General features: G+C 34.6%; 10 protein-coding genes across 10 annotated transcripts; 4 read left to right on the top strand and 6 right to left on the bottom strand.

Annotated features, from left to right (window-relative positions):
- Window positions 1-1,383: 1,383 nt before the first annotated feature.
- On the top strand, window positions 1,384-1,708 carry PHYBLDRAFT_142388 (hypothetical protein; the record flags this gene model as incomplete). The annotated part of the gene is made up of 2 exons (XM_018430801.1): window positions 1,384-1,512; window positions 1,688-1,708. 2 exons carry the CDS (start codon window positions 1,384-1,386, stop codon window positions 1,706-1,708), a joined length of 150 nt encoding a protein of 49 aa, XP_018294921.1.
- A 505-nt stretch (window positions 1,709-2,213) lies between these two features.
- On the top strand, window positions 2,214-4,283 carry PHYBLDRAFT_165382 (hypothetical protein; the record flags this gene model as incomplete). The annotated part of the gene is made up of 5 exons (XM_018435222.1): window positions 2,214-2,232; window positions 2,709-2,818; window positions 3,132-3,220; window positions 3,807-3,918; window positions 4,200-4,283. The coding sequence occupies 5 exons, from the start codon at window positions 2,214-2,216 to the stop codon at window positions 4,281-4,283; spliced, it is 414 nt and encodes a 137-aa protein (XP_018294922.1).
- Window positions 4,284-4,666: 383 nt separating this feature from the next.
- Window positions 4,667-5,960, bottom strand: PHYBLDRAFT_142389 (hypothetical protein; the record flags this gene model as incomplete). The annotated part of the gene is made up of 5 exons (XM_018430802.1): window positions 4,667-5,088; window positions 5,166-5,260; window positions 5,357-5,616; window positions 5,676-5,836; window positions 5,945-5,960. 5 exons carry the CDS (start codon window positions 5,958-5,960, stop codon window positions 4,667-4,669), a joined length of 954 nt encoding a protein of 317 aa, XP_018294923.1.
- A 33-nt stretch (window positions 5,961-5,993) lies between these two features.
- PHYBLDRAFT_165384 (Homeodomain-like DNA binding domain-containing transcription factor) lies at window positions 5,994-6,454 on the bottom strand (the record flags this gene model as incomplete). Its single annotated transcript, XM_018435223.1, has 2 exons — window positions 5,994-6,134; window positions 6,218-6,454. The coding sequence occupies 2 exons, from the start codon at window positions 6,452-6,454 to the stop codon at window positions 5,994-5,996; spliced, it is 378 nt and encodes a 125-aa protein (XP_018294924.1).
- Window positions 6,455-6,928: 474 nt separating this feature from the next.
- Window positions 6,929-7,600, bottom strand: PHYBLDRAFT_62925 (hypothetical protein; the record flags this gene model as incomplete). The annotated part of the gene is made up of 2 exons (XM_018441041.1): window positions 6,929-7,155; window positions 7,513-7,600. 2 exons carry the CDS (start codon window positions 7,598-7,600, stop codon window positions 6,929-6,931), a joined length of 315 nt encoding a protein of 104 aa, XP_018294925.1.
- A 219-nt stretch (window positions 7,601-7,819) lies between these two features.
- Window positions 7,820-8,124, top strand: PHYBLDRAFT_142391 (hypothetical protein; the record flags this gene model as incomplete). Its single annotated transcript, XM_018430803.1, has 2 exons — window positions 7,820-7,856; window positions 7,985-8,124. The coding sequence occupies 2 exons, from the start codon at window positions 7,820-7,822 to the stop codon at window positions 8,122-8,124; spliced, it is 177 nt and encodes a 58-aa protein (XP_018294926.1).
- A 109-nt stretch (window positions 8,125-8,233) lies between these two features.
- PHYBLDRAFT_62924 (hypothetical protein) lies at window positions 8,234-8,787 on the bottom strand (the record flags this gene model as incomplete). Its single annotated transcript, XM_018441040.1, has 2 exons — window positions 8,234-8,629; window positions 8,698-8,787. 2 exons carry the CDS (start codon window positions 8,785-8,787, stop codon window positions 8,234-8,236), a joined length of 486 nt encoding a protein of 161 aa, XP_018294927.1.
- A 1,887-nt stretch (window positions 8,788-10,674) lies between these two features.
- PHYBLDRAFT_165386 (hypothetical protein) lies at window positions 10,675-16,075 on the bottom strand (the record flags this gene model as incomplete). The annotated part of the gene is given in 9 exon segments (XM_018435224.1): window positions 10,675-11,579; window positions 12,512-12,593; window positions 12,613-13,124; window positions 13,158-13,749; window positions 13,784-14,160; window positions 14,358-15,046; window positions 15,191-15,500; window positions 15,649-15,740; window positions 16,014-16,075. 9 exon segments carry the CDS (start codon window positions 16,073-16,075, stop codon window positions 10,675-10,677), a joined length of 3,621 nt encoding a protein of 1,206 aa, XP_018294928.1.
- Window positions 16,076-19,065: 2,990 nt separating this feature from the next.
- On the bottom strand, window positions 19,066-21,691 carry PHYBLDRAFT_165387 (hypothetical protein; the record flags this gene model as incomplete). The annotated part of the gene is made up of 7 exons (XM_018435225.1): window positions 19,066-19,327; window positions 20,012-20,028; window positions 20,108-20,132; window positions 20,665-20,718; window positions 20,794-20,882; window positions 20,955-21,413; window positions 21,572-21,691. 7 exons carry the CDS (start codon window positions 21,689-21,691, stop codon window positions 19,066-19,068), a joined length of 1,026 nt encoding a protein of 341 aa, XP_018294929.1.
- Window positions 21,692-23,127: 1,436 nt separating this feature from the next.
- On the top strand, window positions 23,128-26,322 carry PHYBLDRAFT_62916 (C2H2-type zinc finger transcription factor; the record flags this gene model as incomplete). The annotated part of the gene is made up of 8 exons (XM_018441038.1): window positions 23,128-23,359; window positions 23,420-23,671; window positions 23,712-23,721; window positions 23,755-23,823; window positions 24,308-24,662; window positions 24,725-25,209; window positions 25,284-25,904; window positions 25,971-26,322. The coding sequence occupies 8 exons, from the start codon at window positions 23,128-23,130 to the stop codon at window positions 26,320-26,322; spliced, it is 2,376 nt and encodes a 791-aa protein (XP_018294930.1).
- Between the last annotated feature and the right edge of the window lie 1,027 nt (window positions 26,323-27,349).

A 27,349-nucleotide genomic window follows, 5' to 3' on the forward strand; every position in this document is an offset into this window, starting at 1 on the left:
ATTGGATTCATCTTCATATTCTTCTTCTTCGTAAGTGTCACTTGTATACTGGACATTATCTTCAGGGCCAAACACACAATCCGTTTCAGAGAAAGGTTGGTTTCTTGTCTATATATCCAAAATGTCATTTGTGTCATTTAGGTCTACAAAAGCGGAATGTTAGACCCAAATAAATCAATATAATAAAATAGGTTTTCTTACTTCTAAGCTCAGAATTCATTTCAACAGCCTCCTGTTCAAATTCAAAACTATCTTCCTCTTGATTTACAGGCTCTGAAACAGCACTACGAATTGTATTGCGTGTGTCTTCATGGGCTACACATTTATTATTATTAGTGTTAGTATTATTATTATTATTATTATTATTATATAAAATAATAAAAAAGAAAATGATATAAAATAAAATAAAATAAAATTTAATAAAGTAAAGCAAATGTATTAACCATACGCATTTGAACATGTGTAATATCATGATTATCTTTTTCTTGATGACGTTTAAATGTTTTAACAGATACATGATCGAATCCTAGTGTCTTGCTTTTACAGATAGAGCATCAACACTCTTTTCTAACAGTTGGTTTGCGAATAGGAGCCATTTTAAAATGAAAAGAAAGGTTTACAATAGTATTTAATAGTAAAGAAAGAGACCAAAGAAAACACACTTTTATTTTATTTGACTTTTGATGTTGCATTCTAATGCTACACAGCTGCCAGTAGCCAATAGAGTAGCTTAAAATACTATTCAAATACTTTACTCACAAAAGTGAGCTGAACTACAATTTTACCTATTCTGTCTATCAGAACTTAGGTATACTTTACATATGCGAAATTGATCTGTTTTTGCAGTGCTGAAAATAATAAAAAAAATCCATGAGGTATAGAGCTTTAAGCAGTGTTTTCATTGTCAGAGTAATATTTAGTTGTTGAAGTGAGCATGAGAATAAGATTTATTGCTGATTTAAGAAGAGAAATAAAGAGTTTTAATATATTAACACCAAATGGAAAGAGAGAGAATTATGATATCTCTTTTAAAAAAGAGTGTTTATAATAAATTTATGGCTGCGGGTAATATATTGTCCTATTTATTTTTTATCTCCTTGAGTTCAATTTGTACTACTTTATTTAGTGGACCTTGGAATATTATTTTTTGATATAAAAAACTGAAAAAATAATGACTAATACTATTTAACAACAACTCAATCTTCTTTACATCTATTCTTGCTGCTTTAACTTGTGTTCTGATTTTTATCTTGCATCTTAAGTAATTCTATTTCATTATAACTACTATATACTAGATATAACTGTATTTATATAAAATATGTCACTTTAACATATCTTTCTATTTCTTTATTTTTTTACATTTTATTATCAGAAAACCCTACAATGTTACACGAGAAACTTGAAGAATATAACAGTGCCTTTGAAAAAATCATGGAAGAGCTTGAAGAGCCTGAAATGTCAGAAGATCCAAAAAGTTCTGCCCCGTCAACAACAGACGAAACCCCAAAAAAAGTAGAGGGCAATATCAAAAGCCTATGGATAAAGATATAAAAAAGCTTCTTTATCTCTACTTCATAAGGGGATTAACTATCAAAAAAGCCAGCAAGATAGTAAATATGAAACAAACAGCTGCTGGTGGCTATATTTTGAAGCGGAGAAAGTCTCCAGTTGTTTTTTTCATTAAAAGCAACAAGGAGGCTACAAGTAACAAAAAAATGAATCTTTTATTCGAAACTTACTCTGCAATAAAGAAAGAATACAAATAATATCATTGCATTTTCAATTTTAACATAATTATTATAATGAGATACTTGCTTTATTATTTTATAACTGCTGTAAGGTCTTTAACTTCAACAAAGTAATCTGGAGAAAAGTTTGCATATTCTGTTAGTTCTCTCTATAGATATTTTCTATGACGTATCTTTGTAGAAAGATCTACATATATTGAAGTGCTATTATATTAGGCGTTTGGCACTTATATAAAAAAATATGACAGTTATATAAAAAAAAATACGACATTTACAAAAAAAATTACTATGGTTATATAAAAAAAATACAGCGTTTACAAAAAAAAAATCTACAGTTATATAAAAAAATATGACGTTTACAAAAAAAAGTATGACGTTTACAAAAAAAAGTACGACGTTTACAAAAAAAATACTACAGTTATATAAAAAAAATTGTAAGATATAAGGATAAAAAATTTGAGTGCCATGTACCCTTCCGCCAATAGTAAAAGGGAGGAAACAAATTCAGATGGCAATGGGAGCAAATTCAGTTGGCAATGAATGAAAATTCAATTTCTATGGAAGCCAATCAGATGTCAATGTGTTCTAATTAGATGGAAACAGATGCTAATTAGATGGAAATGGGCGTCAATTGAATGGATAAAACCAGTACTTGAATAAAATATGGGAAGATAATTCAAAGACAGGCTTAAAAATTAGAATAGGGAACTTCATGTCATCATTGAAAAATTACTATATTGATATTTCATATCAAAGAGTAACCAATACATTTGTACAAAATATATAATGCTAATGACAACTTAGAAAATTTTCTTTCTTGTTCTTTCTTTTGTTCATAACAAACTCTGATGCCAGATTTTTATTATTATCATAAATAATTAAGAAAATTCAGTAATTTATCTGCTTCAAGATATGCGAGAAACACTTTGGAATATATAAGAAATACTTCTTATTTTGCAGAAGGGCCAAAAAGCACTCTAAAAATAACAGGCATTATACAACTGAAGATTTCTGAACTACATAATAGCATAAATGAATATACATTTGAGAAGCCCACCCCAGACTATGATGTAAGAAATAATAAAGTAAAGAAAAATAGATAAGCTAATGTAAAGCAATATAATTCTTTGATGTTCTAATCTCAAGATTAATGCTTGTATTAAAACTATAACTTTGAAATACAACTTTAAAATGATGAATCATGTTTTTGGATTTAACTCAACAAGAAAAACAAAACAACTATTAACACATTCATGTTTTATATGTAATAAAATGATCATCTATCTTCCTGTATAATCTTTAGAACCAAATTCAAATACAATGTCTATTTTAAGAAAACAATGACATAATGTGCACCAAACATGTGTGTCTACTCAAACAAAGTTGCGTAGACTTTACCACATGTCACAAAAACTAGATATTTGTTGCAAAAGTCTTTCAGTTATAGAAAAACTGTGTGAAGAAAAGAACTTGTAAGTTCATGTCAGGTAGGTATAATAAATTGTATACTCAATAAAAAAACATGAAATTATTCAAATAATATTTAGGCAATACAATTAATGAATAAAGAATTGTTCTTTTTATAACAACCAATAAAACATTTTTAAATAAAAATTCTCTATGAAATGAAACTTTTTTACCCAATTAAAATTGTGAACAAATCAGAATATCTATAGATAAGAGATATTTAAGAGAATATTTCTGTTGAAATGACTAATATCAGTGAAACATATACAATAATAGAATGTATTTTATTCAATTAAAATAATTATAAAAACCAAAATAATATTTTATTAGAGAAGATGTTATCTAATGGAAAAAGTGCGACTGCTAAAAAAGAAAGATTGGACAAACCCAGTAAAACACAAACAATATCCCAACAAAAGTTATGGAAATGTATAAATTCATGCTGATAATAATATACAGATCTCTAACAATACAAAAAAGAAAATATTTCTCTCTCTTTCTTTTTCTTTAATTAATTTTACTAATGAAAAACACTTCTTTAAAAATGAATATTAACAATACTGCAGCTATTTGCTATCTTTTTTGTCACAGAAAGAGAAAAACCATTACTAAAAGAAAAAAGAGAACTGTTTACAAACGTCTTAATCTCGAGACATGGTCAGATGCAAAATGCAAGATTGAGTTTTGTATTACTCTTCCAGAGGTAGATTACCTTTTAGAAGCTATGTTTTGCTATAAGCCAAGCCTCAAAAAACTACTATTTTTTTATTTACAGTGGTCCCTCAATAATTTCACGCCCCTTTAATTTCACACTTTGATAATTTCAAGGCTCTGAAGACCCAACTCAAAAAATAGGGCTTAACTTTCACGATTCTCGTTAATTTCACTTTCACGAATTTTTTTGGCCATGAATCCTTAAAGAAAAAAATAGCCAATCAGACGAGAGCAATATAGTTAAATTTTGGTTTAATTTTTTTAATCCAGACTTTTCACAATTTTGTAATTGACATCAATGTCAAGTGCATTAAGTTTTTATGTCAAACACTGGGTTATCAAGTTGACATCTAGCTTAATTTTTTTAAAATATTTTTTTTTCATTTTTTTTCCAGAAATAAAATAAAACTATATGTGCTATATTTTGATTAAGTTTCATTTATTAATTGTTTAGTAAAGATTATTCACTTGAAAAATATAAGTATAATTCAAATTTGTTTGTTACAAAAGTTTTTAATATAGATTTTATTATTTCTATCTGTCATTACTATTTATTGTTCTTTGCAATTGTTACTATTTACAAGCATATTACGAAATCAAGCTTTGACTGTACTTGGCTGCTAACTTTTTTTTCTATTTTTAAATGAAGAAAAATATATTTCCTATAGAAAATTGTTTTTATTTTATTTGAAAAAAAATAAATTTTAAAAAGACTCAAAGAAGCTGGTTACTTTAATTTACTTTGAGTTTGTAGTTTTCTGGAACTTGTTTCTAAGGTCTTCAACCTTACTGACGAAGTCTCTGTCAATATCCTTGTCTTCCAAGATATCCAAAAGCATGCAAACACACTCAAACTTTTCCAAAGTAGAATAAGTTCTCTTGAAAGGAACTGCTGATTCCACTTCAGCAATTTCTTCATTGCTGTTGTTGTTAGCTGCATTGTCATCTGCGTCATACTCTTCCATAACAATGTCAGCAATCTCATTCTCATTGATCACTCTATGAGTGCATTGTCTCTCATAGAGTGGATCTGATTTGCTGGTTGGATAATCTTCAAGAGACAGAAGACCTGATCTGGCAATCTTGTCTAGGGCTTCTTCCAAACCCTCGACCAGAACCTTTTCAGCCAGACTTTGCTGAATCATAGCCTGGTTTACATCTATAAATTATATTTAGAATATTAAGAAAGTGGAATTGAAAGATTATAGTACTATTATAACCAATAAATTGTTTTACTAATATCTTCACTATCTTTGTCTTCAATGAAGCGAAATATTGTTGCATTCCAGCAGTTCTCAATAGTCTTTGCTGAGACAGATTCCCAAGCCTCTCTTATCTATTTCATGGCCCACAATTAATCAATTTCAAAGATTTTATTAATGGCCCAAATCTTATCTTGTTGGTCATTTTGAATCATGCCAATATACTGATATGCCTTGGCATACTGTTTATGCTTGAAATAAGCCTTAAAAGCCCAAATGATACCACCATCCAATGGCAGAAGGTAGGACGTGGTGTTTGGAGGCAGAAAAAGAAGCTCAACATTTGTAGGCGTATAATCTACTATATGGCCAGAGAAATTATTGAGGATCAAAAACACTTTGCAGTTTTGTGCTTTCATTATATGATTAAAGCGACGGAGAAAAACATAGAAGATGGATTGTGTCATCCAGACATTACTGTTGTACTGATACATAGAAAATCCATGATCTACTGCCTCTTGTTTTTTGTTGTTTTTGTTAAAACAGTTTGGTCTTCTTTGCGACCAATCATCAATATGTCAGACCACTTGTCTGTTCCATTGGCATTGCACAAAAGGCCTACTGTAAGCCGCTTCTTATTTTCCTTCCAACCTGACAATTTCTGGCAGGAAATCGTTGTTCTTGGTGGGGTGGCATAGAAAAGTGCTGTTTCATCAAAGTTATAGATGTCACAAGCACTATAAGTCTATATCTTCTCTTTGATAGCAGCCTTGTCAATCTGAAGTGACTCTATGTCTGTTGAACCAGCCTTACCATGAATTCGATTCATCTTGATACAATGACACTTTCCAAACTTCTCCATTCAGCCTTGAGAAGAATTAAAATCTTTAATGTCTATTCTTTCAGCAAAAATAATAGCTTTAGTCTTAATCAATTCCCAAGTGATAGGAATCTGATTATTTTCAGCAATGTTGATCCAAAGGATCACTGCTTCTTCGATTTGCTATAGTTATGTGACAATATAATAAGGTTAATTTTATTTTTTATATAGAGCAAAAATGCATAATGTTGAGATATATTACATACAGGCCATTGTCCCTTTATAACACACTTTCTGTTCTTTACATCGGCTTGCATTATCAAGACTTGGTCTCCTCTCTTCAAAATCTTCGAGATTGTAGAAGCATCAGGAGCTTTCTGAAAGCCAAAGGTTTTCTTTGCCCACTCAGCCAATTGAGGGTTACTTATAGAAGGCTTTTTCTTTTTCATATCGCAAATCTCAAGATGATTTGCAATATTAAGCAAAATGTTTTTTTTGCTCATATTTATTGTTTAGTTCTGAATTTGATAGATTTCATTAAAGTATCAAAAAAATTGAAAATGATATTAGATAAGCATTATATAATAAGCTAAAAGCATACCAAGAAGATGTTATTATTTGATTGAATAAGAATTTGAAACAATAATTGGTTACAAGACAGAGGGGGTAGAAAACAGCAATGCAGCCAGGGGTTATATTTAAATAATGAATTTAAACAGAGGATTAAAGCATATCAAATCATTACTTGATATATTTTTCTCTATTAAAGAATATTGTAAACTGCGCCAATAGTTAGTGGGAAATATATACTCCGAACTCATTAATTTCACTCTTCAATAATTTTAAGGCACCTGGCCTTCCCTAGACCTTGAAATTATCGAGGGACCACTGTATGTATTTACATATTTAAATTAGATAAAGCAAATGTATACTTTAATGGAACTCACTCCTGTGCTAAGCTTTAAGCATACTCAAATCTACATTATCCGTGTGACACATGAGTTTGCTTTTACTCTTTTATTGTACCGGTATGCCTTTCCATGTTGCTTATTTTCCATAGAGACAGTTTGGAGAATGTCAAAAGGCAACATTGCTTGTATCATCAATGGCTTCTTAGTGATATTTTTTGATAAGTTTAAATATGGACTTGAATTTGACACTTGACAATTTTCTGCAGAGAATTGCAAAAAATTTGCTGAAGCAACTTATGAGAAATGTAAATATAAACACTTCAATACTCTTGTACAATATTTTTTGTTATTATTTTTTTTAAAATATCTAATATAAGCCTAATTAATAAATGTATATTTTTTCTTAGCTTGGATCTACAAGCATATAGTCAGTTTTGTAGATGGAACAATGCAAAACATTTGTCGTCCACAAGAGAAAGCAGACTAAAAGATTATATATAATAGATGGAAAGTGAGTTGCTTGTTGGATATTTAATTAAATTATGCATCTGTGTAGTAAAATATTTGTATGTTTTTGTATTCATCTTGTGATTTGAACAGCACATCCATTGTCTTAAGTATCAGGTAATTGTGACACCTGATAGTATCACCAGTAGCCTCCTTGGTCCTTTCACTGGGTCCACTCATAATGTAAGAATGTTTGATAAGTCCAGAACATTGGATTGTCTCATCTTGCATCTGAGTACTTTAACTCCAGAAAGAAATAGTGGTTTACACTATGTAATTTATGGTGACCAAGCATATTGAAAATCACTATATATTTATAGAGAATTTACAGTATATGAGATAAAAGAGTATTATGAGTTATTTGATATAATGCTTTTATACTTTTGATTTACAACTTTCTACTACTATGTTATATATAGCTTTTTTAAAAGAAGTTAACAGGAAGATGTCATGAACAACAGTACAGGTCGAGATGGAGTTCAGGAAGGTATCAAAGTACTTTAAATACTGCATATATCATTTAGTCTTTCGCAATTGAAAGAGGTACAAAGCCAGCAATAATATACATTTTATCAACTCTTTTCAAGAATATGCATACGTGTATAAATGGTTTAGCAACCACAGCAATTTTTGGGCTGCCACCACCAAAAATTAAGGAGTACATTACCAGACTCATGCGTGAACAACAACCAAGAGACACAATCAATAAGATGAATACTATTTTGGACAATTTGCCTAACTTAGTTCAGTCTTAGGGCTATATAAATAAAAAATAATATTTATAAACCTGTCAAATCTTATATATTAAATTTTATTACAGTATTTTTGACGTATTATTATCAACAAAAACTTTTTTACAAGCTGTTATAGAAGAATCAAGCACTTGTCAAAAAAAGCCTCTTGCTTTTCCATGTGCTGGGCTTGTTTTTCAAGATGGTGATCTTGCTTCTTCAGAAGAGATAAGATCTTTCTGTTGATGATGGCCTCAGAGTAAACATCATCACTGTTTTCAAACAGCACATCACTGCTGTCATCATATCTCTTGACTCTCTCATCTTCTCTCTCATCTTCCTCATTTCCAGTCAAGATTTCAGCAACAGTTTGTTGCCCAGAAGAAGAACCATTTGTGTTGAGCATCTCTGGTTCTGAGTGACTATATAATGCTATGTGCATTATTTCATCTTCTTTATTCTTGCCCAATATTGTCTTTGCAAAATCTGATGCTTTCTTCAGAATTTTTCCTTCTTTAAATTTATCTTTCTTTAAATATAAGTATTAAGTTAATAACTATTTTATTGTTTTCTATTTTATATATATGAAGTACTTACTTTTTGCATTGCCTTGTATGTAGCCCTTCCAAGTGTGGTTTGCAATATGGAATCTAACTTTGTCCATCTTTTGTTATGAGATAAACTCATAAATTCCTGGTACTATCTGAACATTTATTCTTTTTGTTTCTGATACATGACTTCATTAATTTCTTTGGGCTTTTATTATCCACGGCATTGACAGCACTTATGATTTTGTTCCATGTCTGTGTTCTATTTCTATATAGCTGAGAATAGGGATGGAACTTATGATAAGTCTGCAGCAATGCAAGCTTTCTTTCATTATTTCATTTTTCTTGAGGTGAAGCTTTCATTAGCACATAATTAGCAATAGTTACAGTAAGTTTTATGAAAACCTCTCAGATTTGATGATGTTATTCTTTACAAAATTATATATCATGAAAATGCTATTATCTTTCTTTTTGATAGCACTGGAATTAATAGAAGATGTATTGCGATTCATAGCTAGATAAGTATAAAGTTTATGTTAAACGTTTTCAAAAGAGATATAGTTAAGAGTATAAGAAGAGTTGATATGTGACAAAATAAGATTAAAGGAAGATTAAAATATATATTTATTAATGTTTTTATGTCTTTTATATTAGCAAGCTATATATCATGTATTACTATCAATAAAATAGTAAGAGTAATATAATAATATACTTAAAAGACTGAACTAAATTCTGACAAAAAAGTACTTATTGAGAGGACTAAAACTGATAAATCATATCAAATATATACCTTTTTCTTTAAATAAACTTGTTTTTTAAAGATCAAATAAATTAATTACATATACAATAGACGCCCCTGGCTACCCTATCTATTGATTTGAGAGTAAAAGAATAGACTTAATTTTGAGAAAATAATTAATGGAAAATGTTAGTGGAAAATTAGGAAATTCATAATTTTCCACATACATTTTTCATTAAATTGTGTCAACCAAGAAAAACGAATAACAATCATTGGAAATTAAATCGCCATCTCAATTGAAAATGGATAAAATATTCAATTTTCTACTAGATAACATCCTTTCTATTACCAATTTATGAATTTTTTTATTTCATTCTTACCAATAAAAACTTTTTTATATTTTTTTCTATCAATCAAAATAAGGTTATAGCATATGGATAAATATAATAGAATATATTTTTTTTTGTTTATAGGGAGACATAGTCTCAAAGTTTATTAATTGAATATTATTGGGATAGTCACAAACTGTGTTTTTGGGGTTTTATATTGTGAGGGCAAAGGTAGCGACATATTTTTATATTTTTTTTTTGGTTTTTTTTTGTTTTAAAATAATTTAAATTTTTTTGTTATGGTTTTTTTTAGGGTTTTATGGAGAAGTCAGGTGAAAACAAGTAAGAAGTGAAGCAAGGTTCGAGACTAGAGGGAAAGAGAGGTGCAGAAAAGTAGTCAATCAAGCGAGATAAAAGGGAGAGGTGCGTGGGGGATGTCAGAGCAGAGAAAAGATTCCTGCCATGCTTTGAGGAAGAGTTTGTCAATGAGAGATTCCACTTGGCTGGCACGGAAGGGGGTATCGTTGAAGATGAAAGCCCAATGTGAGCGTCAAATAGCTTCAAGGGCAGCTGCTATTGCGAACATAGCATTGGGACAAGAATTATCAGGAAGGACGAGAGAAGTGAGGGCGAGCTGGAGGGAAGGAAGAGTGACCGGAGTTTGAGACGAATTGATATATGTGGACCAGACATAATGCCATATAGGAAGTTTTAGAGGGCAGGAGAAAAAGAAATGTTCTAAAGATTCCAATGGGTCGAAGCAGATAGGACAGGCAGGGGAAGGGTTGGATGCAGGAATGAAACGATGAAGGAGTGACTTGTGCGGAATTTTCTGGTGAAGGTAAAAATACCAAATGTTGCGACAAGTATGGGACAGGGGGAGGAGCCGGAAGCCAGACCAGTTAATGGATACTGGAGGAGGCACAGAAACGGAAGCAGAAGAGAGATGAGAGCATTGTTAGCAATACATTTTCATTGTCAGTTTGAGTCTGGAGGGATCGGAAGATCGGGGGACCAGCCCAAGAGAAAGCAGAAATGGATGCACGTTGATGAAGGTGTGATCAAATATTGCGGTGGGAGAAGGGCTGATGAAAGTTCCACTAGAGGGAGCTGTAAAGGCGTGTGTAAAGAAAGAGGACATGGTAGTATCAGGGTCACTGACAAGAGCTTGGACATTATGTGACAATGTCGGGTAAACAATGCATTCCTGTCTATGTTTAGGACGCAAACAGTGAAAGTGGTGGAGATCGTAGGTGTATGCAACAGAGATAGGGAGGTCAGCAATTGATTGTGGAAGTGTAGCAGGTGGTGTGGGAGTGATTATGTAAGAAATTGGGATCTCCAAACAAGTAGCCGTAGTGGCTATTACACCCACAAATGTATGTGGCAATTGTTCCAAGGCATGAAGGAGTAGGGACAGGGAGCTTTGTCCAGTTAGGAGTATGAGAGGACAACGTCGTGGGAACAAGAAGAGCAACCAGTGATCCAGATCTTTGGGGTCATGGCCGTAGCCATTGCTGTGATGTTGGAGATGGTGTTGTAAAAAGGAAAGCAGACAGGGAAGGATAATGGAACGTGAAAAGGGCCAACGAGACCATATTTGCAGTGAAGAAGTCGAGAGGATGGGACCAAGCCAACGCAATTGTAGAGCACCTTGTTGCAATTCTGGATTCAGCAGACCAAGTCCGCCCTGAGAGCGTGGCAAGCAAGCTGTAGCAAAGCTGATCCAGGGGAAAATGCGAAAATTAATGAATTGGGATATAATGGATTGAACGGATTTGAAGAAGGATTTAGGTGTTGATACCACGCGAAGCACATGCCAGAGACGACTGAGAATCAGGGAGTTGAGAACAGTAGAGCAACCTCAAACCAACAGTCCACACCGTTGATGCGTTTGGCACCCAAGTTTTATTTGTTCTAAAAGATCGTTCAGGAAGAGATCGTGTTGTGGTAAAGAGGAGAACAGTGGGAAGCCAAGATATTGGACGGGGGCAGGAGAGTTGCAGTCATGCCAACTGGATATATTATGCTCAGCTAAAGCAGGGAGCCAGATCGATTGATATATAGATGATGATTCTGAGAGAGAGATAGCTTCGGTTTTGTGGAAATTCACCAGTGTGTTGGAGGCTCGAGAATAGGTGTACAGATGGTGATGTAACCAGGACAGCTCAGTGGGAGAATTGAGAAGACATATAACATCGTCAGCATAGGCTAGAAGTTTAATGTCAGTTGAGGTGGCAGAAGCAGTGGCTACAGAAGGGCGTGGCAAATGAAAACCTTCAAGTTGCACGTCCAGAAGGATGTTCCGAAGAAGTGGTTCGAAGGCCAGATTAAAAAGGATAGGGCTAAGGGGATCACCCTGTTTGAGGTCATGGTATTGTGGGATGGTGTCAGTGAGGAATCCGTTGACGTTGATGTGCAGTTCAGTGCCAAAGAAGAGACTATCAATGCATTGGATCAGGGAGGCTGGATAACTGAAGCAGGTAAGAACAGCACAAAGATAAGATGGGTGAACACGATCATATGCTTTTTCCTGATCTAGGAGAAGGCCAATACTGGAGGATTGGGTGTTGTGAGCATGTTCAAGAATGAGCTTCATCAACAAGCCATTGTCAGCAATGAACCTGCCACAAAGAAAACCAGTTTGATACGAAGTGATGATGACTGCTGCAGTACTGAGCATGCGAGCACTTAAAATGCAAGTGAAGACTTTTGCAGCTGTGTTGATGAGTGAGATTGGGTGCCAATTTTTCAGGGAATTGAGTGGAGGTTTTTTGGGCAGAAGCGAAATGCACGAGTGTAACCAAGAGGGAGGAATATCAGACAAAGAGAGAGCATTATTGTAGACTTCAACCGCAATATCACAACAAGCCAGATCTGTAACCACCAGTCAAACCAGTTCGTATGGGAGACTATCCATGCCAGGAGAGGATTTTTGAGGGGATCGCGAAAAAGCATCCAGCAAATCGTTGTACATAATGGGTGCAACCAGAGATTCTGCTGTAGACGAGAAGATGTGGAGGTGTGTGGGAAGGACGTTCAACAGGTTGTCAATTGCAGCCTGGTCAACATCATCAGGTGAGTAAAGATCAGAATAAAATTGAGTGGTAGTCTCTAGCATTTCTTCTTGAGATGTGCAGATAGAAGAGGTTGCTGGATTCCACAGAGGAGGGATCAATTTTCGAGAGGCCCGAGAAGCAATAGATTGTTTCAGATATCCAGGTGAGGATTCTCTGAGTTCACGCCACCATAGACCAGAACGTAGTGCCAGGTTTTCCACATGGTATTGCTGCAGTTGTGAGAGTTGGTGCTCAACAACGAGCAATTGCGGAGAGAGGACAGGTAAAAGTGAAGGATCAGTCACTAGCTTTTTGGTGATACCCGCATGTTTTCGATGAAGAAGATCTTCTGCACGAGAGAGAGTAAAGGCACGATGTCAACTAAATGTTCTGGCTACTTTTGCAGTAGTAGCCTTAAGTGCTTCCCATTTGGTGGCATGGGATAGTCCTGGAGCAAAGTTGTGAACGCAACTATGTAGAGATTGGGTGAGGCGTGTACAAAAGAGACAATTATTTGCCAACCAAGGGTGGGAACGCCACAACCCTTTTCCAACCGCATTGACCAACGAGGAAGCATGCGTGGCTGGGGATAATCGTAATTGAGCAGACAGTAGAAAATGATCAGACCAAGCTGGTTGGACATAAGTAGTTCTACTGTGGTCAAAGTGGATGGAAGAAGCCATATCAGAGGAGACAAACAGATAATCAATACATGATTGGGATAGTCCTCGATGGAAAGTCGAATTGGAAATCTGTCCGGGTGGGGTGATCCCATCAGTAAAGAACTCATTGATGTACTTGAGCCAGTTGTGAGGCGCCTGCCGAACCCTTGGGGAAGCAGGAGAATAAGTGTAGTTGAAATCACGCAATATGACCGTATGGCATGGAGAGGAAAGGAAATATGGATGGAAGTTGAGTGCAGAGAGAGGACAAGAAGGAGAATTTGTCTTGTCTATTGGGAGGAACATAGATAACTGTAATTACAAAAGGATCAAATCGATTAGTCACATGAGAGACAGTGCTGGAAATAATGCAGCCACAAGGACTAGTAAACGAGTTGCTAAGAATGATATCAGAGGAGAATGAGATGAGGCCGCAGTGGACGGACCAGAAGCTAGTTTTGGCCTGAAATTGGGAGTGAAAGGTGTCTTGCAATGTTGAGGTTGCATGCGTTTCTTGAAGTGCAAGCAGATCTAGGGAGCGAGTTAGTAGGTATCGAATAAACTGGTTACAAGAAGAAATATCTGCTGTTTTGGCTAGACCGCAACAGTTGATAGTGCCAATGTTCAGTTTGCATGAGAAGAAGGGTAGAGAGGAAGCCAAAGATAGATAGTCAGAGATTGTAGAAGCAGTATGGGTAGGAGAAATATTAGTATTAGGTTGTACTAAATTCATCAAATTAATTATTGGGGCGATCCAAGAGGATCTGCACGCTCATTTGCAGAAAGAGGGTCGTTGTCATTGGAATCGTCAAAGTCTGTCTCCATATCATTGGAAGTAGTCTCCTTCTGAATATATCAGGGGTTTTTTAGGCAAGCATTGTGGTTGGAGCACTGATGGCCGAGTAGACCACAGTATTGACAAGGCAAAGGTAACTTGTGTTCCTTGATGGGGTTAGGATTGTTCAGAGCATTAGGTACTACAAGAGAGGCCTGAGAGCGTGTCACAGATCGCTCTAGAGAACCTTGAATGCATTTGACACGGCCTGTAGTTGTCGGAACATTGGTGGAAGAGGATGAGGGAAGAGGAGGCACAACGATAGAAGAAGAGGGTGTTGAGGGTTGAGGTGTCTCTTGTACGACCAGAATCTTACGGCGTTTCTGTGAGGTTACAGAAGATTCATTCTTGCAGGGACAGGACTTGGCTATGTGACCTCCAGCGTTGCATAGGCAACACATGGTAGCTTTTTTGAGTAAATCGCAATTGATCAGGGCGTGTTTATCCGAGTGACAGTATCGGCAGAAAGGAGGCATGGCAGCCCATGTTACGAAAATACTGACATGGTCAAAGTCAGAGGAGAGGGTACCAGTATCCGAGGAGTAGTCGAGAGGCTGGTAAGACCAGTTCAGTGAATGGGAGAGTTTTACAGAGGAGTGGGTGGAATTAGGTGGGGATAGCACTAGAACGGCATAGCCACTGCCGGCGTACAGGCCACTGCTACCAGTGACATAGCCACAGTCAACAATCGCGTCAAATTGGCTGAAGTTGTTGGTCATATCAGCATGGAGCTGAGCCAGTCTGCCATCTTGATGGCCATACTGGTAAGGCAGTCTGGAAAGAGAGATTTTCAAGATCTCGGCAGAGAGGGGTAGGGTGGGATAGACAGTAAATGGCACGTCGAAGGAGGGAAGAATGAGGACAGGATCATTCTTAAATCAGTTGTAGTACAGAGGAGAGACTACAATTTCTGCGTACAGACGATTGTATTTGCAGCAAATTTGATCGGTACCAGCCCACAAATGTTTGTTGCCATTGAAAAAAGTCTGTAAATCAGAGAGGAACAAAGGCTTTTGTGCGACTGTAAGTGCAGTGATGTCGATGACAACTGAATGGTTGGTGGTGCCTTTCAGGAACGGCCGCATTACTTGTGAGAAAAAGTTGTCCACTAGAGGAGGAAGTTCGGCACTTGGGGTAAGGTTTCCAGGTTCACCATTGGCCAGGGTGTTGAGTGTACGTTGTGTAGGACCTGCGATAAGACTGGAGATCTTGGTGGATCCTCCTAGTACTGTATGTGCCCATGATTTTTTTGCTTGTTAAAAGTTGGTCAGGACTTTAATAGTCCCGTTTGGAGAATTAGCGGGAAGAGCCATGAATATAATAGGATATAAATAAAACCTAAAATCAATAAGTCAGTGGGAATTAAAATATATTACTTAAAAGGAAACTGGAGATTTCACTGCAATTCGCAAAAATTGCCAGCTCAATCCCAAGCTGAATCTTCAGCTGAATCCCAGCAGAATCCTCACTTTTTTCTCATAGTGTCATGAAAGTAGTTATGCTTGTAAAGAAAATATATAAAAATAATGTTAATTCCAAGTTGATTTGTTCAGTTAAATGTAGCAAGAAAATAAGATAAAATCTGTAATTACGTGAAGTTATCTTTAACAGAATGATACTTTTTTGTTGTACTTATTAATGTTTTGTTCTATGAATAGATAAATCAATTTTTATTCAGTCTTGGCCACCGTCAGAAAATAGAAAAAAAAATCTAGAATTACAAAGAATTCTGCAATGTTACTACACTGCCAGACAACCAAAATTTTGCTGAGAGCCAACCATTCTTACAACACCCCATGTCATGTGTAATGGGCGTTTTGATATAATAAGATATTTTTGCACTTTCACTTCCAGGGTCAGGATTCAAACCTTGGCCACTATGGCTATAAGAGTGGCAACTGTTCCCAAAACAAACACATAACTGCTATTTTTCTGATCAAAAGCCAATAATTTCTCTGTAGTTTTTGGTAAGATGGCAATGTCATTAGAAACATTTTAAAAAAGTAGCATGAAATCTGTTTTTTGTGTTGCTATACGATGTCTCAAATAGTCTAGAAAGTGGTTGTAAGTTGTAATGACTACTTTAAGTATTAAAGTATACACTTTATTTAATATTAAGAATGTTAAGTTTTATTTGGATTAATGTTTTATGAAATGTATGAACAAAATGAAAACATAACTGCTATTATTATTATTTTAAACCAAGATTTTTTTTAAAAAAGATATATCTCTCTTTTTGCTCACTTAACAATTTTATTTTAATTTTAAGTTGCATAATGACATGTGGAACATGTAGAGAATAAAAAAACATAAGATATATAGCAAATAAAAAAAGATAGAGCATATAGAGAAATAAAAAATAGAAAACATAGAGTATAAAGGAAATAAAAAAACAACGTATATAGAAAATAAAAATAATAATATAGAATACACGGGAGATATAGAAAGCATAAAAAATATAAGGTATATAGAACATGTAAAAAATAAAAAATAAAAAAGTTATAAAATAGAAAGGTTGCCCTTTGTAATGTACATATTATTGTTGAAAACATAATAAGATGCAATTATGTAGAACTGATTTCCATTTGGTGGGTATTATATAAGGCCAACTTGATAAAATATATCATCAACACTTATTACTGCATATGTGGGTTGTGTTTGGCTATCTGTTGAGTTGTTTTGTGACCGCTGTTTGACAATTGGTACAGATGAGTTGTGTGCAGCCACGTCATGTTTTTTCATTACTTCAATAAAAGCAAGGAAACGAAGAGAGCCAAGTGAATTCTCATGCTGGAAGAAGAATATTACTGCAACAACAAGTCAGCTGTAAACAATTATGTTACAGTTGCTAAAGTAAATAAATAAAAATAATGTAAGCAACTTTTGATTTTATATTGAAAAATTATATATCTACTTTCTGTAAGAACAGATAAACATCACATAATAATTACCATGATCTCTTTCATTTCTACTTTGTCAATACATGCAAGATGAATATACAGTCGAATTCATCCATAAACAACCAGCAATAACAATTGTAAAATCACCTATGTCAAAAATCATAAAACTTGATGTTTGTTGATAGTATCTAGTTAAGGAATTCTTCACACTAGGGCTGCTTACATCTTCCACTAAATCATCGTTCAAATGAGCAAATCAATGAAATGACTCCCACAACTGTGCACCACTAGAATCATTAGGAAGATGTATATAACTTTCTCTATCATATGGCTTGGGCTGAATAAGGTCAATTTCGTTCTGGATACGGATGGCTATTTTGACATGGTTATACAATGTAAATTGCTCCACAAGAAAACTGGAATTACAGCAGCCCTTGCACTTAGACTTGATCAGCTTGGAAAAGACACCAATTACTCTCTCTATTGATTGAGTGGAGTAGCATCGAAGTGGACCTAGTTGCTCGATAATAAATGATATATTTACAAAATAGTGCTGCACTGGTCTGAAGATACTACGAGATATAGTCTTGTTCTGAACTTGTTACAATAGATAGTGGTGCCAGTATTTAAAATGTTTATTTTTGTTATTATTATTATTTTAAAGAAAAAAACTGTAATTAGTTTTGTATATAGTGATATAGTGTTAGAGGCATTATGACTTACACATCCATGCCATCTAGCAACTCCGAAGTCAACGTCTATTGCAATGCTAGTGCACAACCTTTGACAAGTGACAGCACCACAGTTTTCACAGTCCTGTTTGGTAAGAATGGAACAACAAGAGTGGGAACAATGTACAGAAGAAAGTCAAGCCAATCAACTGCATGAGTATCATCAATCTTGAAAAAGATATTATCAAAACTGCCTTGGAATGATACTAGTATATATGGTCTTGAACTTGTGATACAGTTGTCAATTGTCATAAGACTAGTTCTTGGTATGAAGAATGGGTATTCTGTGGTAGAGATAATATCATCCAGATGGGTATAAAAAAATTTGTTTCCTTGATAAAGAACACAGTGATCACATTGTAAATATGCTTTTCAATTCCTCTTGCAACTAAATAAAGTTCATCCAGTGCAAAGAAGGAAGATCTGGAGAAGGTTGACAGCTCACTAAAGATGCTTTATTGGTATATTTTTTTTATCTATTACAAGCAGTTATTTAGTACAAGAAATAATCTAATTAAACTGTTATATACTTACAGGATTGCTGGTTTTGAAGTCTTCCAAAGGTTGCAAAAGAGCAGAACTATCTTCAAAGTACATTCCGTGCCATCTGTTGTCTGGGGCTTTTCCCTTTGTTTTGCAGATTCAGCAACCAAACAAACTGGCATGTGAGTCAATGTGTGCCATGTCAGTCACAGCTGGTATGTCACCAGAAGCAAGCAACAAGTTGATCTTGGCATAGCAAACCTCAACTCCATTGTTCTTGATCACCAAGCCATGCACCTCAAGATCTTTTATTTCACTGATGATTGGCATCACGAAAGAGTCTAAGTGGGTAGGCTTCTTGGGACCAGGCAAGATTGCTAGCTGCAAGAGGTATTCATTTGTGTATCTAAGCTTTTTATTAGTAGCTTTTTTTGAAATTAATATATTAATTGATTTATTATCTTATTGATGTGTCAAGATTGAATACAACAGCATGAACAATGGTGTACAAACTCTTGCCCTTTTTTTGGTTAACGAAACCATTAGTATACAACCCAATGGCCATATCATTGGGATTTGAGAACAGGCCTTGCTGCACCAACTGCTTGTAACTGTTACCATCGAAAACATTGGTGAACTGACCAGCTACAGATTCCTGGTTTGCCCTGTAACGGAGGAGTTATCTTGTAGCTGTATCAGCCAGCATTTGAGAAAACATATCACTGAATGACATGAGCTTCATACTGACAGATAGTATTTGACTTTGCTCAGGATCAGTCTTGTATTGCAGTTTGCCATAGTCAACACAAGATTCTTGATTTTCATTAATTTCATACAATTGGTAATCACTAGGACAGGCATTATACTCATGGCCCTTGACACTTGACTTGGACTTGAGCAAAGCATCAACAATTTTGCTGTGACTGATCTTAGCCGCAGGTCTAAAAAAAAAGGAATGACATTACTACGTGTTAGAAATTTGGAATTAAAGTATAAGATAATATAAATATTCACTACGGTGGAGAAAATAGTAAAATGTTACCACTTTGGTAACATAACTGCCATTTTTTACTTAATAAAAAATGGCAGTTATGACTCTGTATAAGACCAAAACAGGCACTGTTACCATTTTTTACATAGTAAAAAATGGCAGTTATTTATTATGTAAAAAGCCAAAACAAGCACTGTTACCATTTTTTTCATAATAAAAAATGGCAGTTATTTATTATGTAAAAAGCCAAAACAGGCACTGTTACCATTTTTCAAAAAAAAAATCAAGCGTCCTTCCTTTCCTCTATTACATTCTTTCTTTTGTTCTATTGCTTTCAATTCTAGCACAACCTCTTGTTTTTCCTTTGCAGCTTTAACAGAATGGTCTGTTTTTTATTATACAATATTGAATCGGGTTTAATTGAATTGAATCTTTATTTCAATACATGTTTTATTAAATGAAAATGATAATAATAATAGTAATAATGAAAAAACAATTCCATCGGCCACTCGCAATAAAAAATGGTTCTGTTTAGCTACTGCAAAACGTATGCAGTAAAACACTACTATTCAAATTGTATTTCATATACTTTGGGTATTCTAATATATCTTAGATAGCACTTATTATTTTTTACCGATTTCTACAAATATACTAATATTAGAGAAAAAACTTAAAATAAATAAATAGATATAATATTATTATAATGCTTACCTTTATATAATATGCTTACTTGTTCAGTAAAATAAGCATTTACTCTAAGAATATATATATATATTAAAGAATGTATTAATATTTAAGATCTATATATAAGAAAAGCAATAAAACATAAGCACTATAGAAAGTCGTTATCATAGAAGAAGAAAAACTTGAGCAAAGATTCAAGTCATGTAACATGAAGCTAATTCGAATCTGATTCATACAACTGGAATGAGCATCTTGTTAGAAAGCTTAACGTGTTTATTCTACTCAATATACTTACATATAATAGAACGACTCCCAAGTATAATATATCAGTACAAAAATATTACTATTAATTTTTTTCCCAAAAAAAAGGCTATATACTATTTCCTTTTATATTTGAATGTAGCGGAATTGTAGATGCTGTACATTAGCTTCAAATTCTTGTAATCACAACATTAGCAATCATATGAAAGAGGTCGATAAATTTTTTATATGAAAGAAAAAAGGAATAAAAAACATAAAAAGAAAAATGACGAGATAAGAAAAAAAATTCACTAAAGACAGACTAAAAAAATCAAACTCAGCCAATCACAGCAGCCAAACTACGATCTTCGGCTTCTCTTGCGAGCAGGCTCGACACTTGCTGTGGGTGGAGGAGACCTACATAAAAGAGTAAGAAGTTTATATTAGCTTTGTATTAACAGTGCATGAGAAAAAGCAGCAATGGTAACTTACAGCACATCTGCCATTATGGGCGACTCAACATCACCAGTTTCTGACATATCAGGAGAAGAAAGCGAAGAATCACTTATGTCTCGCTGTGTCTATAGCATAATAAAAGGAAACGATGTTAATTAAAGTTTACAATATATAGATTTGTTAATTGATAAACTTACTTTGTTCTTCTCTGCCATTCTTCTCTTGTGCGTCTGGTTGTCGCTCTTGAAGCTTTCCCAAAGAAGGCTTCTTGCACACCACATTCTTTTATATTGGTGGATGTGCAATCCACCATTCTTCGCCAACCTCTCCAAATGCATCATGTAGTATTCCCTGTTTTTCTCTGGGATATTCTTCCATTCTTTTGAGGCCGCAGAATAGTCTTTGTCAATGATATCATGCTTTACCGTACGGCCTAATGTTTTGAGATGCAGTCTTTTTACTGTCAAATCATGGTCTGAAAGAGGGACTAATGGGGGCAAAGGCTGCCCTTGTGGAACTTCTTTGCAGCGCGCCTTCCAGTCCTGCTCGTGAAGAATCTGAAGCAACAGATTGTATTTTTGTGCTTCGTTTTTTCCTTTGAACTCACCGCCAGTATTGATTACTTGCTTACCGAGCTGATCAGGGTACTCTGTGAGCTAGGCTCTTTTCACAGACTCGGCAATGCACTCAAGAGCTACAAAAAATGTATGACAATATTAATAAAGTAAATAAACATCTAAGCACAGAATATATATGACTTACAACTCTGCTCAATAATGCTTTGTTGCATTGTAGTTAGATCTTCTGCACTGACTGCTGGTGCAAATTGATTGCTGAATTGCCTTTGAAGCTCGCGCAATGCTTGCTTGATTTCAGCAAGATCAACCTCAATCTTTTGAATTGAGTTGAGGAGAGTTGTGTTAATATCGGACATGTTTAAGTTTTTTTTTAGCTATAAGCAGTGAGTTGAAAAGAAAAGGTGATAGTTTAGACAAGTAGAATAAGAGCAATTTGAGTTTGAGAAAGGCAACGATTTATCACAAGCAATTGATAGCTATTTATATGAAAAAGATACAGACAGATGTACAAACAAAACATATAGAAGAAGGGATGCTTATGCACTTGTATGCACCTGTCTGCACCTGTCTACAGTAGCTCATGTGAACAAGATACAGTCTTTTTGTGTCGACACAACAAAACTGTAAGAAATATAAAGATAAAATGAATTAGACTTTAAATCAATATTATATGTATAAATGTTCATACTTTGCACCGTCTACATATTAAACGTTTTAAAGTATATGATATAATAATATAACTCTATACATATTGCAGATATAGCATGAAATTTGATTAAAGTTCTCAATGACAAAACCCTGTACCAGTTAAAATTATAACTTTAAATATACTCTACAGTAGCTATATAACATCTGAGCATCATATAGTTAATTAGCCCCTTTTTATCAACATTAAAGTAAATGTTATGATACTCAAGTTCATATCATACTTATTATCATTATCGACTAAAACTTTTGATTGATGCTGTCATCAAAGGTAAAAATAATTTTAACTGTCATTACTATTATTTACCAAGGGGCATTTTTGACTGAAACCGTACATTTTTGAAAAAGGTGTGCTTTAACTCACATCGGCACTTTCAATTAACACCCCTTTCGATCAGTAGTGCTTATCTTGATGATGTCAGTAAAAGAGTATCAGACTATAGCCCTCATTATCTATATCTATTTCTTTAAGTTTTATACATAAACAAGAAAATAATGCTATTAGCTAAATATATATTCACTATCTCAAAAATATTATTAGTACAACACAGATAATATAAATATGTCTTTTCTACCAATGTGTTTAGACAGTACTACTTTTTTTTAACTGTTAATTATTAGAAGGCTGTTTTTCTTTGCCTTTGGTATTAGAGAGTAATTGATAATTTATTTAAAAAAAAACATAAATTATTTGGTCATTAATTATCCTAAATATACATATACCTCTTTATAAAGCCCAAAGAATATCTAATCGCTCATAAGTAAAGAGTATGTGTCTGTTTCACCGGTGCTCTTTTAATGGTGCCCCCTTGTCAACCAAGAAGTATTTTAACTTACATCATAATTATTAATGAAGAAGAATCTTTCCAACCACGGGAATTATTTACTGACAGGTGTTTCACCTAGCATTGACATTACTGTAATCATTGCTATATCATCATTATGAGAGAGAAAAAGAAAAAGAGCCGCAAGCATTTTGGTTAAAAAATAAAGAGTATATAAAGATGTCTTTTACATTTAATAAATAGCACCAAAATCCTCTTCGCAGCTTTATTTTATATATTACATACGTACCAACCCAACCAATATGTCTTCTTCCAACGCCAGCCAGCAGAGAGATAGAATATCTACACAGCAATACCAATGTGATCAATGTGTCTTGTTTTTTGATAACTACCAGAAGCTGCAAAACCACAAGAGAATTCACAGAGGAGATTCAGCAACAATGACTGAAATTGACCAGTCTATTCTGGATGATGTTGACATGTACCATGACGAAAATGATACTAGTAATGAAGATGAATCTGTTAGCAATTCAGGTAATGAAAAGAGCTGTAATTGTATTATTTATTTTCCAATTACTAAATAATGTATTACAGAATATACTATGGAGTCTATGGAGCTTGATAATACTATTTCATATAAGTGCGCATGTAATTTTGAGGGCAGTGAGGGTGAAGCTCACATTTACGACAGCAGCCAAATCAGTACAAATACTTTTACCAAGGCCGAGTTGATGAGTATTCATCTGTCTCAATTGATGCTACAACATAGAATTGCTAGAGCAGCATATAGAGACATTGTTCAATTTATAAACACTGTCATCCGAGACCATGACGATATAATGATGGGTAAAATATTATATTTTCTGTTACCTTGTACTTTAATTCCAGATCACTAACATGTAGTGATATCGTTTTTTTTTAGAACCTGGGGCTAAGATCAGTCATGGCGAAACTGTTGATGCTTTGCTCAAGTCAAAGTCAAGTGTCAAGGGCCATGAGTATGATGTCTGCTCTAGTGGTTGTCGATTGTATGGCATTAATGACGACCAGGAATCTTGTGTTGACTGCGGTAAACCGCAATACAAGACTGATCCCGATCAAAGTCAGACACCAGCCGCCAGTATGAAACTTATGTCAGTTGGGGATATGCTTTCTCAAATGTTGGCAGATCCAGCCACAAGAGAACTCCTCTGTTACAGAGCAAACCGGGAATCTGTAGCTGGTCAGCTAACCAACATTTTTGATGGTGACAATTACAAGCAGTTGGTGCAGCAGAGCCTGTTCTCCAATCCCAATGATATTGCCATTGGGCTTTATACCAATGGGTTTGTCAATCAAAAGAAAGGCAAAAACTCATATACCATCATCCATTGCATAATATTCAACCTAGACCCATCCATCAGGTAATTAATTACTTTATTACTATTTATTATTATTATTATTACATTTTTTTTAAAAAAAAATTACTAATAAAATACTTAGATATACCAACAAATACCTTTTGCAACTGGCAATCTTGCCTGGCCCCAAGAAGCCAACTCATTTGGACTCCTTTCTTATACCCATCATCAATGAATTGCGAGATCTTGAGGCACATGGCTTGGTTGTCAAGCACAATGGAGTGGAGCTTTGCAGATCCAAGGTCTATCTTCTGCTTGCTTCTGGCGATATTCCAGCTGTAGCTGATATGGCCCACATTGGTTCCCATACAAGTTTATTTGGTTGCCGTTTTTGTGAGACCAAAGGCAAATGCCCTACTAACAGACGGCATGGCATGTACTTTGATGACATTTCTGCCTGGTTAAGACCTTTGGAAGACTTCAAAGTAGGCAACCCTGTAAGTATACAAATGTTCAATTAGCCATCTTTTTTTTCATACTAAATAACTGCTTGTAATAGTCCAAGAACATATATCAGCCGAGCGTATATACCCAACTCTCAACCTTCTCTGGATCATCATTTTTTGCATTAGATGAACTTCATTTAATTGCAAGAGGGATTGGAAAGCTTGTGTATGACCTGATTACCGTCACCCTCACAAAGGAAACCAAATTTTATTATACCCATTCAGACAATACCCTCAATACCACCGAATACCCTTTTCATATACAAAGAGCAGACCTTGTAACAATCGGAAACTGTATCACCAGCTCACGAAAATATATACCCACCTCATTTCAAGGCAGTTTCGACAACGTATTTGCCAAGATCGATGGTACTTGCGCAGTGGACTGGCTTGACTTTCTCTTATATCTTGTCCCCACTTTGGTCGTGCCTTATTTACCAAATAGGGCTGTCAAAACAGCTCTATTATCTCTCATGAAAGGTTGCGTGCTTGCCTTGCAATGGACGTTGACATCAGAATTGTTTGATGAGATGGAGTCGTAAGTTATTATACATCTCATATATTATCATTACAAATAGCTGACTGTTACCATTTTTTAAATATTAATAATAGATACTTCAAGCACTGGCACTCGTTTTTATACCAACAAGTCCAGAATAATACCCTGTCTCATAGTGTTTTCCAACCAGTGCAACATTACCTGGTCCATATACCCTATATCATCAAGCAGCAAGGCCCCCTGCAATGCTACTCCACTCGCTCAATGGAGAGAGTAATTGGTGTCTTCTCGAAATTGATAAAGTCCAAATCAAAGGGTGGCCGAAACGCCAGTTTTCTCGTCGAGCTATTTGTGATTCACAATTATACCAGCACGGCAATCAGCATCTGTGATGAAATCAACCTCATTCGGCCAAAGCCATATGGAAGAGAGAGCTACATGGACCTTCCTAATGATCCTAGTGGTGCGCAGTTGTGGGAGCCATTTCATCAGTTTGTTAATTTGAATGATGATTCGGTAGAAGGTGTAGGCGGCCCTAGTGTGAAGGAAGCTTTATTGAAATACTACCGGAGAACAACAGGCTTGACTGGCCACGAGTTTGGTGACTCTGTTGTTGTTGTAGCTGCACGTCTGTGGATGGACTCGACTGTATATTCCTCATGCATGTACCGAAGAAAGAAAAACGAGACCAGCTGTGGCAACCATTACGTGATGTTTACTTGCCCCTATAGAAAGTAAGTATAATATTTTTCGATATACAATCAAAAGTTGCTTACATTCTATTTATTTATTTATTTTAGCAACCGTAATGTAATTGTTCACAGCTGGCTCGTCGGTACAGTACAGTTCTACTTTCAGCATGTAGATTTCTATGGCTTCCCACACTTTCTTGCTTTCATGGAGGTCATGAAGGAACATGACGCGGCTGGTCATGACTCATCAGTACCTATCGTCAAACAACGGTCACAAAGCACCCGTACACTAGGCCACCAAACGCAACCGACTTATGCAGTTATAAGTGTAAATGACATTTGTCATCAAGTTGGTCTGGTCCAATACCCACCAAATGGAAACCAGTTTTATGTCATCGCGCCCTACTATATCTTTAACAACAACATGCGCATTACTAAAGGCAATCTTTCCATTCTGTAATCCTTTTTATTTTTATCTTATTTTTCTATATGCTCTATATCCTTATATCTTTTATATTTTTTATATCATCCTTGTATCTTATATTCTTTTTTTAATTTTCTCTATTTCTTATGTTTTTTTTTAATCTCTATATGTCCCGTCTTTCTTTTCTTCTTTATATACTCCGGTTTTTTTTCTATTCTCTATACACCTTATGCTTTTCTCTTCATTCCCTATATGCTCTATACGCCATTACGCGATTTAAATAAAATCAAATTGCCAATTCATCAAGATAAAAAGAATATCTAAAAAAAAAGAACGTAGTTTAAAAAATAAAAAAATGGCAGTTATGTTACCATTTCGTTCACACATTCCAAAAATTATTAATCTTAATAATTGTTGACATATTTGATATTCAATAAAACATATATTTCAATACTCAAAGTGGTCATTACAACTTACAAACATTTTTTACACTATTGAAAATATTGTACAGCAACAAAAAAAGTGTTTTCATGTTACTTTTTTAAATTGCTACGAATGACATTACCATCTTACAACAAACGGCGGAGATTTTATTGGGTTTCGACCAAAAAAATGGCAGTTATGTGCCTACTTTTGGCCCAACTGCCATTCATCCCGCCGTAGTGTTTGTTAAGCACTTTTTGTTAAGCACTTTGTTAAGCACTTTGTTAAGCACTTTTTGTTAAGCACTTTTTGTTAAGTACTTTTTGTTAAGCACTTTTTGTTAAGCACTTTTTGTTAAGCACTTTCACTGGAAAAATGACCTGACATACGTATGTGTAAAGGCGTAGTTACTCAGGTGTCAAGACAAGGTTTAACATTGAGTCCAGATACATATCACCATGTAACAAATTCGTCTTAGCACCATGTGCCATGACCAGCTATACACATGTGTGGGGTCAAATAAAAATGACGTGGATATAGTTCTTTAGCACTTTTGGTATGTTGATCTGACTTGGGATATTGAAAAGAGTTTTTTGAAACCAAGGTTTTATTTTTATATGTTTTATATGGAGCTTTAAAG

The sequence above is a fragment of the Phycomyces blakesleeanus genome (genome assembly GCF_001638985.1).
Source record: "Phycomyces blakesleeanus NRRL 1555(-) unplaced genomic scaffold PHYBLscaffold_5, whole genome shotgun sequence".
NCBI classification, from domain to species: domain Eukaryota; kingdom Fungi; phylum Mucoromycota; class Mucoromycetes; order Mucorales; family Phycomycetaceae; genus Phycomyces; species Phycomyces blakesleeanus.